The 12,607-nt window shown below is 24.8% G+C and overlaps 2 protein-coding genes across 5 annotated transcripts in view; both read right to left on the bottom strand.

Annotated features, from left to right (window-relative positions):
* LOC149881393 (zinc finger BED domain-containing protein 4-like) overlaps nucleotides 1–9,144 on the bottom strand; it is a 155,807-nt gene extending 146,663 nt beyond the window's left edge. Inside the window, exon 1 of the mRNA XM_090068438.1 lies at nucleotides 9,029–9,144. The gene's annotated coding sequence lies outside the window, so the exon portion shown is untranslated. The remainder of the gene's footprint in view (nucleotides 1–9,028) is intronic.
* On the bottom strand, nucleotides 5,570–8,953 carry LOC149881394 (uncharacterized). Of its 4 annotated transcripts, none has more exons than XR_016445513.1 (3): nucleotides 8,579–8,944; nucleotides 6,630–8,180; nucleotides 5,570–6,453 (listed from the first exon to the last, which is right to left on the bottom strand). XR_016445513.1 is itself a non-coding variant. In XM_090068442.1 (3 exons), exons 2-3 carry the CDS (start codon nucleotides 6,786–6,788, stop codon nucleotides 5,630–5,632), a joined length of 204 nt encoding a protein of 67 aa, XP_089924568.1. In that variant the 5' UTR covers nucleotides 6,789–8,180; nucleotides 8,579–8,953; the 3' UTR covers nucleotides 5,570–5,629. The 4 variants fall into 4 exon arrangements, 2 of the variants coding, with proteins under 2 accessions (XP_089924568.1, XP_089924567.1); XR_016445514.1 differs by having other exon boundaries at nucleotides 5,570–5,674; XM_090068442.1 differs by having other exon boundaries at nucleotides 5,570–5,674; nucleotides 8,579–8,953.
* Nucleotides 9,145–12,607: the final 3,463 nt, after the last annotated feature.

Genomic DNA, 12,607 nt, shown 5'->3' with positions numbered 1-12,607 from the left:
TATTATTATTATTATTATTATTATTATTGTTATTATTATTATTATTATTATTATTATTATAATTATTATTATTATTATTATTATTATTATTATTATTATTATTATTATTATTATTATTATTGTTATTATTATTATTATTATTATTATTATTATTATTATTATTATTATTGTTATTATTATTATTATTATTATTATTATTATTATTATTATTATTATTATTATTATTATTATCATTATTATTATTATTATTATTATTATTATTATTATTATTATTATTATTATTATTATTATTATTATTATTATTATTATTATTATTATTATTATTATTATTATAACAGATTTTTTTGTTTTCGGATAAAAGAAAAAAATCAATTCGTAAATCCCTGATGATTTCAATGGGTACTTGGGTATATTACATAAAATTTCCTTTTAATTTTATTTGAATTTTACCCATTCTTGTATATATTTCCATGTTCATGAGCTAGTAAATAACTAGACACTAGATTATCGAACCGCTTTAACCCTTGTCAAGAAACTAAATATCCCAGGCTTTTAATCATAGCAAATGCATTCCGATCATCACTTAGTCCAAGGACTGGTATTATTTAAAGCTGGTATTGCAATAACACTACTGTTAAAGATAAACTTACCGCTCATTAAATCTTCAAAATATTAAAAACATCTTAGTGTTTTAATGAACTGATTTATAATATTTGAAATTTTAATTTTAAAAAAGTACTTTAAGAAAACCAAAGTTTTTTATAAAAAAAAGAACATCCTTCGGAAAGCGTAGGTATGCCACGGGAACTTTAACCGTTCGCCTTAAACCAACACGATTCACTTTTAAATGAGCTGGATAGTGAGTCCATCTTTGAAAAAGCGTTGTCAGAAAACAAGGAATGCTCTTCGAAAACAGGCGCAATATACACCGCCGATACAACTGAGAAAAAGGGAAACTTAGAGCTTCTGCTGATTCACTCTTTACCGATATGGGCGCGGTAAAATGTCTGCTGCTTTCCTCTCCTTCTAAATATATAGTTAAAAATGCACTTTTAAGTACCAAAAAGGAAGAGCGCTAATGTTTTTAGTAATCTAAAACACTGAATAATAATATATATATCTTTTGAACTCCATAGTTATCATTCTTTTTCTTACTATTATATATATTATTGTTGTTACTATTGTTTTTGTTTTTACCTTTTTTTTTATTATTATTATTGTTATTTTGTTTCTGTTATTATTATTAATATTTTCTTCATTATAATTGTTAGTATTATTATTTTGATTGTTCTTGCCATTCTTATTATCTTTATTTTTCTTCTTCTTCTTTTCTTATTCTTCTTCTTCTTCTAATAATAATAATAATAATAATAATAATGATAATAATAATAATAATAATAATAATAATAATAATAATAATAATAATAATAATAATAATAATAATAATAATAATAATAATAATAATAATAATAATAATAATAATAAAAATAATAATAATAATAATAATAATATGAAAAATAATAATAATAATAAAAATAGTAATAATAATAATAATAATAATAATAATAATAATAATAATAATAATAATAATAATAATAATAATAATAATAATAATAATAATAATAATAATAATAATAATAATAATAATAATAATAATAATAATAATAATAATAATAATAATAATAATAATAATAATAATAATGATAATGATTATTATTATTATTTTTATTATTATTATTATTATTGTTATTCTTATTATTATTTTTGTTACTAACAATATTATTTTTCTTGTTGTTTTTATCATTTTTATTACTATTATTATTGAATTTTTTGTTTTTTTTATTAGGTTTTTGATTATTATTCTGAATAAATTATTCTTATTCTTATTGTTGTTCTTTGTGTTTTTTTTATTATTGGTATTATTGTTTTGATTAATATTATTATTATTTTGTTTTTTTTATTATTGTTATTATAAGTGTTATTTATGTTATTAATGTAGTTATTACTATTAAAATTATTATTATCATTTATATTACTATAATTGCTATTATTATTACTAATTTTGTTACTTTTATTATCATTGTTGTTATCATTATTCTTATTATATTTATTATTATTATTATTGTTATTACTATTATTTCTCTGTTATTATTATTATCATTAATTTTGTTATTATCATTATTTTTATTATTATCATTAGTATTATTATCATAAATATTATTATCATTATTACTATTGTTATCATTATTAATATTATTATTGTAATTATTGTTATTATTATTTTTATCATTATCATTATTATTATCATTAATATTATTATTATCATTGATATTAATATTATCATTATTTTTATTATTATCATTATTTTTATTATCATTGTTACTATTATTATCATTACTATTTTTATCATTAATATTATTATCATTATCATTAATATTATTATTATCATTAATATTATGATTATTTTTATTATTATTATTACTTTTATTATCATTTATATTATCATTATCATTATTATTTTTATCATTATTATTATTATTGACATGATTATTATTATTACCATTTTATTATTTTTATCATTATTATTATTATTATCATTATTATTATCATTTTTATTATCATTATTGTTATTATTATCAATATTTTTGTTATTATCATTATTTTTATTATTATCATTATTTTTATTATTATCATTATTTTTATTATTATCATTATTATTATTATTATCATGATTATTATTATTACCATTTTTATTATTATTATCATTATTATTATTATTATCATTATTATTTTTATTATTATCATTTACATTATTATTATTATCGTTATTATTATTATTATCATTATTATTATTATTATTATTATTACTACTTATATGAATATTAGTATTTTTATGATTCGTAGTATTATTACTTTTTTTTTGTTCTTTTTACTTTTATTCATAATATTAATGCTATCAATAATAATATAATAACACTAGTCATAAGAATATTGATAACAGTATTATTAATATTCTTCTGATTCTTATTATTGTTGAAATGAATCTTATTAAAAAATTTCTTTTCTATTATTGTCGTTATTATTAATGCCTTTAATATTATTTTCTTGATATTGTTAAGGTTATCAAGCGTGCTTGTTGGAATGTTAAAATGGTTACCTAATCACTTTGAACAATCGGGTGAATTCTTTTTGCTGCGCAACGATTGTTCAATTTTCTCATAGCCTTTCTCATATTCTAATTATTCATAAAAGATATGTTAAAGATATGTTACAAAAATAACAAAGCATATATTTATAAAGAGTGAAAGACAGCAGACGTTTTACCGCGCCCAAGTTGGTAATGTGGGATACAGCAGAAGCTCTGAAGTTTCCCTGTTTCTTAGTAGTATCAGCAAGATACTTGTCGTCTGTTTTCGAAGAGCAAGTGCCGATTTCTGACAATGCTGTTTCAAAGATGGATTCACACTCCAGCTCGTTTAAAAAAGAATCGTATCGATCTGTTGCGAACGAATCAAGTTCCAGCGGCTTACTTGTGCTATCAGAAGGATGTACTTTACTTTTAAAAAACTTTGGTTTTCTTAATAGTTTTTTTGCTTTTGAGAAAATCATTTTTTGTTTTTAAATAAATATTTCTAAAGCTGTTTTATGAGAAGTCACTTTGAAAATCAATTTAAGAGAACCGAGCCTATATTGATAAGTGAAGGTGACGTCAAATTATGACATTTCTAGCATCAGATTGCTTACATTTAAAAACATCGAAAAGATCTAGTCTGGCCTGCAGTTTCTTTAATTTTTGATTTCTCTTTTTTTTCTCTACTTTTCTCCATTTTTTTTGCGTTCATTTTTCGTTTTCTTAAAGTTATGCTTACCACTAAACAACATTGTGCACTCTTAAAACTGACGATATTTGGCATAATTATTTAAAAAAGATGAAATTCCTTTAGTATTCTAGTTTACAAAAATTGAGCACCAAAATAAGTTCGATTCTTCTCTACACTCATGTGTGCTAACATCTTTTTATAAACTCTCACAAAGTTTATAAAAAGTTTTTTTTTACAAAGCTTGTTATAAATTGAGAAAACAAAATGATTTGACATGTTTCATTTTAGCTCGCTGGATATATAAACAACGAATGATACTATAAATAAATAAATAGTGTTATCTACACTTATTTATATTGACTTTATTATAACTTTTACATTAATTTGTACATTTAAATTTGTTTTTTATTCTTATTATTGTTCTTATTGTTGTTATAATTTATATAAATAATAATAATGATTATGAATTGATAATAAGTAATAAAAACAGTTAAACAAATGCTAACAAAATAAACAAAATAGAGAACAAAATTAATAGCAATAAGAATAATACTAAAAATCTATATAACAGTATTATTATTACTTGCAATAAGCAACCCGTAATACGGGTTATGGTCGGTCTGTTAGTTTTTAGTGGCTGTTTTTATTTTAAAGTTGCGAAACCTTAACTAATAACCTTTTCGAAAAACCCCTTCAAATTAAAAAAAAAGACTATATGTAAGAATAAAATAAAAAGGAAGGAGGAGGTTAAATAAGTTACAACTATGTTAATTTATAGTGGCCGTTTTAACAAATTAATTTATAGTGGCTGTTTTCCACAATTTAAAGTAGCGAAACCATTACTAATACCCTTTTAGAAAAACGCCTTCAAATTTAAAAAATTAAACCATCTGTAAAATTAAAATAAAAAGTATGCGGAGGTAAAATAATTTACCAATTATTTAACATTATTTGAGAAATTTAAAACTGACATATGTCATATCAGTGTAAGGCAGAACCATTTTCCTCGACATTACTAAGTTCAAAACAATACGTTTTTAGTTACTGACAGAAAATAACAACACTTCATCATGCTTTAAATTGACGAAAAAAGCTAAATTTTTGTTATATTTTTTATAACATGAACTTTAACTAATAAGAGTAATATAAAGCGGACGTTAATTATACATGAATTATTAATTTTTTAGTATCCCCTTGATACATTCTTCTTTAAAACAGGAAAATGTCTTTAAAACGTTAAATGCACACAGCCAAATAAATTTATTAAAAAATAACTGACCATTACTATTTATGGCACTAATCTGACCATTTTTATATATATGTCCTCTTTGTTTCAATAGCTTTTAGTAAACGGTAATTAGCTACAATTTACTAAAAACTCCTTTTGATACTCGAAATTTAATTCTCTTAAATATTTTGAAACTAATAAAGGACCTCCCTTCCCCGTTTTTGCCTTAATGGTGGTCAGGAGAATAGAGCTATTTTTATTAAGAGTAATCAAGTTTTTGATGAAGACCTTTTACCAGAATAATAAAATGTGAAACGATGATTTAAGAATTTAACATATCTCAGAATTTTTCTTTCCTCAAAATTAAGCTAATTAATTAGTTAAACACCTTATAAGATTTAAGTAACTCGATATTTGACAAATGCGCAAAACTACAATATTCACCCCCCGTTTATAAAGATCCCCTAAGTTACGTACAACAAATATTATTAGGCATAAAATAGAGAAAATTAAAAAAAAATTGAACTAATTGCATCTATTTATATCATTTTAACTGACAAAAATTTACAATAAAAGGTAATCAGGTTTTCTTTTTATAAATCGTATAAATGCGTCCATCGTAAATCTTAAAGAAAAAAAACAAAAAAACCACATAAACACTGAAAATCGATTTACCTATTTATAGTAACCTATATTGACATGGCAGTTAATAAAAACATTTATCGAAAATGTAACTATAAAATCTGTTTCGAAGTGCAAAGGATTAACAATATTAAAATAAATAAAAAAAAAAAAAAAAAAATCAAATTAAGATATAAACTGCATTTTTAGCATAATGTTGGCTTTTAGTAAATAAATAAAAGCAGTAAGTTCCAATAATGAAACTACCTATTATTCATTTTTAACAATAGACACCAACGTGAAGGTAAGCCAAGCAGTCTATCAACACAAAACATCACAACAATAACACAAAACAATAGAATATTTACACCCTTGATCCTAAAATCCAGCGAAAATAACAAACCAAATTAAAATATGAAAGACAAAAGTAGAAAACCAATTTAAACTTAACTATATATTTATCTTTTTACTAAACATATAACTACATAAAAGTATATTTGTTTTTATATTCAATATTAGTTATTCAATTACTTCAAATTTAGGACATGAAAACACCCTAGATTTAAAGATCAAGGTTGCAAACTCTCCCATACACATTACGCTAAACATTAACAGACATTATTGTGTTTCCAGAATAATTAAAAAAGGCTAGACAACACAACCTAGCTCTAAAGCAGTAAAACCCCCTGACACTAAATGCTGCCAAGTCACACCTCTGCTATAAGTACACCGCTTGGCTGGCAAGGTTATCAATCTTGCTCAATATAATGCCAACTCAAACCACTTTGAAAACATGGAAACAACATAATTTAAACATATATACAGCTATAAACAAATATGGTTTCATATAACACATATAAACATATTAAATGACAGGTATATTTATCAAAAACTATGAAAAAAAATATTAAAGTAATAAAAAAATATATAACATTATTCGTGTAACACTTTTCACCTACCATATCTTGAATGAGATGTTTATCAATTTTGAAAAACAAACTGTTAAATGCCGTAGTTCTTGAACATGCAACATATAGTTGACCATGAGAGAAACACGGTTTTTTGAGATATACCCCAACTCTATCAAATGTTTGACCTTGACTTTTATTAATTGTCATTGAATAAACCAATCTGACAGGAAACTGACAAAGTTTCAGAACAAAAGGTAAAGTAGAATCTGATGGAGCCAACTGAATTCAAGGAACAAAAACCCATTTACCACCAGAAACACTTGTCAAAACCTCTGCATCAATATAATTATTTTGAAGAGCACAAACTTTCATTCCAGTACCATTACATAACCCAGCTTTGAGATCTAAATATCTAAGTAGCAAAATTACACAACCAATTTTCAATTTTTAACAATGAGGTAGCATACCTGAAGGAGTTAAGCTGTTCAAAAACTCAACAGGAAAGTTATTTCTTTCATTAAGGTCATCAGTATCAATTTGATCAGCACTTAAATAAATTTTGACCTCACCCGGCAGACATTCAAGCACTTCTTCATTGATAATGAATCAACATTAGTTGGTGTTAGAATCACGCGTTTAGAATAATCATTTTGATCAGCATCTCCAAAAATCTTTTCAACAACTGATTCATTTTCTCTAATAATGCACTGATTTGGTATTTTAACGCATCCTTTAAAAGGATCCTCCTCTTTGACAGGTATTGTTCCATTCCCAAGTTTTAGTAGCCATTGGGAAAATTCACCTTCCCCAACTTGTACTCTCATTGTTTCAGTTAATGCAAGCTTCTGCACCCATTGCCAATGCAAAGAACATTTTACACACAATTCTACTGTTTCAGTTGGCTGTGTTTATACACAATTCTACTGTTTCAATTGTTGAACGTTTTCATCAAAATTTTCTAGATTTAAGCCAATAAACTCATCAATAACAGGCAGATTGTAATCAGTCAGCATTTTACCACTTTGATTAATAATCTTTTCAATTTGATGAAGAGTAGCTTGTTCAGCTATTAGAAGTGGGATTGAGCGGTGAATGAAATCTTCCATCATAAAAGCTTTGCATGTATTCCAGAGATGTAAAGGATTGTCAGATTCACGAAAGTTCAAAATAATTGAAAACAACTGTCTAATTTGCTTTGGCGTACGTGTTAAAACCGCCTCAGAAAGAGTATTCTGCCATTCAGTGCCATCTTACAACAATTCTTTCAAAACACATGCTTCACGAAACGTTTCAAGGACAATACCATTAACAGTATGCACATCCTCCCAAGATGTTGCTCCTTTTGCTTGCAAAATTAACAGTTTAAGAAAAAACAATTCTCCAGCTGGATTAACTTTATTCATTCTTACTATCACCTTATTACCACCCCTTTGTCTAACCTTCCATTTACAATGTTTATCATCAAATATAAAGTGATAAGGAATGTCTACATAAGAAAAGCAATGTGCTCTTTCATTTTCAGTATTTAACTTAAACCATGCCGTTAGGTGCATATCACGTTGAGCTGCTCGATCTATTGCCATTTGTTCTGCTTCTTCTCTAAAATACAATAATTGATTTTCAGGTAGATGTTTACCAAGTCACAGCACTTTGAAAACACAGAAACAACATAATATAAACATATGTACCAACTATAAACACAATAAATGTGTTTAAATATGTATATAAGGTTAAATATATTCCTTATATACAGATTTAAACACATTTTTAAAACAATTATATAACACATATTAACACATACACAAACAGTAAAAAAACACTTTACATTATTATAAAAACACATTGATAAAAAACTATAAAGCACTTATTACCACATACACATACATATCAAAAAAGCATATATGCAAACAATAAACGTATGCAAACAAAAATTTTAAAAACGATGCAAGAAAACTTAAAAAGATACAAAATATATATTTACAAACAATACTCTTTACCTTCTTTTTTTTCTTCATAAGAACTGTAATCCTCATATCAAAATTTAACCTTTACATACAATAACATGTGACATGCCATGTCAGTGTTGGCACAAAAGTTTAATTTACTTTTCTAAATTTTCTAAAAAAGAACAAAAATAGTTAATAGCATCACAGAAATTTCAATGTAGTAATAATTTTATGGAAATAGCATTAGTATAACTTTAAATAACATCCATACCCCTATTTTCTTTCTAAAAAATAAAATAATAAAAATAAAACTGGTAAAAGAAAAACTAAAACAAACAAATTCTAAACGATTTAAAAAATTAAAATCCTTTCTACTTTATCTAATAAAAATTTTAATCCTTTCTACTTTATCTGATAAAAATGTGGGCGCTAATTGACTTTCTCCCCCCCCCCCCCCTAATTTTATGATTGATTCTGATAGAGAATTTTATGCTGATTCACAAAAATATAAAAACATAGACCTGAAAATCAACGGAAAGTGCTCTAATTCGAAGTCAAAGTTGTAAAAAATCCCACTAAAAACCCTAATATTCGCCATTTTTTTTCAAAACGCTTTTATTTTTAACGAGAATTAATTACCGTTACATTGCGCAATAAACAGACCTGGTTTCCACAAGCCTTAGCATTATTATTTTAAAGTATGGTAACGAAAGTGTTATAAGGAAATGAAATTAATAGAAGATTTCAAATAAAGTTTGAACGTAGAATTTGAGAATGAAGAAAAATTGATGAACAATTATTATTGTATGGTACGCTGGTTTTTTTTATTAAAAAAAACGGTTTGAAGGTTACATGTTCTAAATTTTACAAGTGATAGAACAACTATGAACTGAGGTTCAAAAGTTCTTCTTTTAGGAAAAAAAACTGTTGAATTCTTTTTTAAAATTTATTACAAAAGTACATTACTTGCAAAATAGTTTATTCTCTAATAATCAAAAAACGGCTATTTTCATTCCCACAAAAAGTTGCGCAACACAAACTTTAACGACTTTTTTAACGTAAAAACCATGCTTTTAATGTATTGCTTTTGTCAGCTAAAAGTTCATTAACTTATTATTTTCAAAATGGCGAAATTAGGGTTTTTAGTGGGATTTTTTACAACTTTGACTTCGAATTAGAGCACTTTCCGTTGATTTTTAGGTCTATGTTTTTATGCTTTTATGAATCAGCATAAAATTCTCTATCAGAATCAATCATAAAATTAGGGGGGGGGGGGGGGGGAGAAAGTCGAGTAGCGCCAAAATGTGTATATAACTATTTCATATACTTACTTCAATTATAATTATAATATGATAATATGATATATAATTGATTAAGATGATTCTTTATGTAATATATCTAAACTAATAATTAAATTCCAAAAGGAAAAAAGTTTTAACTCGCTCAAAAGATCTTTCTCCAACAGCGCGTGCAATTGAAGAACGCGCTTTTCCAAAGCCTAGTAACTAATTCAAAGCCTAGGAACTGATGACGAAACGACGTTGAACATTAACCTCTTATAGCCCCGAGTTGCCTGTAGTCAACATACCAAAAAATGGTTTAAAAGTTTAATTAAAATGATATTTTATAATAAAAAGAATGCTGAAAACTTTAGTTCAATATTTAACCAATCAAAATAAACAGACATTAAAAGGTTATACATTGAATTCTCAGGTTTATAAGCTTTTCAATTTTAAAAGATTCAATTTTTGCGTGTTTGTAAATAAGGTCAGTTTTTAATCTTTGTTTTTCAGAAATATATTGTCTTTTTGCAGTTCAAAAAATGACTAATTTGTTTAATAACATATTTAATGTGGTTTTATATATTTTTCACATTAATTTTTCATCAAACGAGTTTTTAAATATAATTTAAACCTTCGTTGCTTTAAAGCAACATTGCGCATATCCGCTTAAAAAGTCAAACCGCAAAGTTTTGTTTGAAAACGCGTTTTGTTGACTTCAAGTAAAAAGATGGGATAAAAAAGAAAAAAAAAGAGATTTTAGTTGATTGTTCCTCTGCTATCGTCACCTATAACAAATGCATGGGAGACGTCGATCTTTTAGATGGACTATTGAGCTACTATCGTATTTCTGCTCGTTCAAAAAAGTGGTATCGTCGGCTAATCTGGCATTTTCTTGATGTTTCAGGAGTCCAAGCATGGATTTTGTATAGAAAAGATTCAGAAAATTAAAAAAAACTAATGTCATTAAAATCTTTTAAAGTGCCAATTGCTGAATTATTGATTATGCTGGGGAAAAGGTCAATCAGAAAAGGACGACCTTCAAAATCAGTTGATCTGAATTATAATGCAAAGAAAATAAGAGGTCCTGCAGCGCCAATTCTGAACAAACTCATTCGAAATGATGGGTACAAACATTGGCCAGAGTTAACAGATAAGAAAGGAAGATGTAGATAACCTGGTTGTAATGGTTTCCCTAAGGTAAAGTGCTGCAAGTGTGATGTCCATCTCTGTTTTACGCCAACATCCAACTGTTTTAAAACTTTTTATGAATCCTAAATATTTAATGCGTTTCTCTAAATAAAATGTAAAATCAGAGAGATGTAAAGGAGAAAAATCAGGATTTTTCGTGTAAAGCACTATAATATCAGATTAAAAAAAAGTTATTTTAGTACTTTATGCGTCCGTTGTTGCCTGAAAGCAACAAACTCTAAATTGACCCAAAAAAATACAACAAGTGTTTTTTTTAATTTCATTATTATACTAGGATCATATGTGACTAAAATTCAAAAAAGTATATTTTTTACACAACAAGAAATTAAAGTGGGCTATAAGAGGTTAAACGGTAAGCATTTCTCTACTAATTATATTAAGATAATATATATAACAGAAATAATAATATAAGTATCAGTTAAAATATTAGTATAACTTATAATATAACTTATAATAGCAATTTCATAAGTAATAATAAGGATTGCAATATTTGTCACAATAATAATGCTTACAATAGTAAGAATGATAACAAAATTAAAAAATTAAAATAATGATAGTATAAAGAACAATATTGGTAATGATAATAATAAAAACATTAAAAATAATAATATTGATCCTTGTATTAATGATAACAAAAATTACAATGGTGATAAGAATAATTTTAAAAATAATGATAATAATAATAATAATATCAATGACAATAATAATAACAGCAATAATAAAAATCAAACTAAAAATAATATTAATAAAAATTTGTATTAATATAAAAGTTAATAATAATGATGACAATAATACTAATAAATGTAATAATGATGACAATAATAATAATAAATGTAATATTAATAATAACAATAATAATAGTAATAATAATAGTATTGTAAATACTACTACTACTACTACTACTACTAATAATAATAATAATAACAAAATTAATAAAAATAATAATAATAATAATAGTAAAAATAATAGTATTATAAATACTAATTATAATAGTAATAATAGTAATAACAATAGTATTACAAATACTAATTATAATAGTAGTAATAATAATAATAATAACAGTTACAGTAATAACTAAAATAAAAATACCAGTTATTGCTAAAAGTGACAGTAATTATTTTATTATTTTAAAGGATTAATTTGAATGTGACATTCATTGTTTAATTGTTGTAAGTGGGTTTTGTTTTAAATGGCATTTCCTGAAATGACATACCCCAATAAATCAAACGAGTAAAAAGTTTTTTGAATGACCATGCAAAATTAAAAGTAGCGCTCCCAGGAAAGCACCCACCAGCAGCAGGTGACGAAAATAAATGGGTGCCGGACGACGCTGTATCTAGTTAACATTCTGTTATTATAATTAATTGTCGTTAAGTGTAGCTTTAGGCAATTATCAGAAACGGTAAATTACCGGTAAATCTACATTCACGCTCAATAGCAGCGCTGGCCAGACTTTTTGGCACGAGAGCCGCATTAAAATACTTACGCAAACCGAAGAGCCGCATTAAATATTTCATTAAGAAAATTTTTCTGCACTCTATTTTTAAAGTTATTTTGCCTTACAAAAAAATTAGAAACTGGTGGCAAA

This window comes from Hydra viridissima, unplaced genomic scaffold, assembly GCF_058129835.1.
Source record: "Hydra viridissima isolate aposymbiotic clone 2 unplaced genomic scaffold, HvirCarnegie_v1 scaffold_12, whole genome shotgun sequence".
Taxonomy (NCBI): Eukaryota; Metazoa; Cnidaria; class Hydrozoa; order Anthoathecata; family Hydridae; genus Hydra; species Hydra viridissima.
Note: the sequence above shows the minus strand (reverse complement) of the source record. Positions and strands in the feature narration are given on the sequence as shown.

Coding starts and splice junctions, on each gene's coding strand:
- LOC149881394 (XM_090068441.1), bottom strand. CDS start 8,164: ATGGCAATAGATCGAGCAGCTCAACGTGATATGCACCTAACGGCATGG.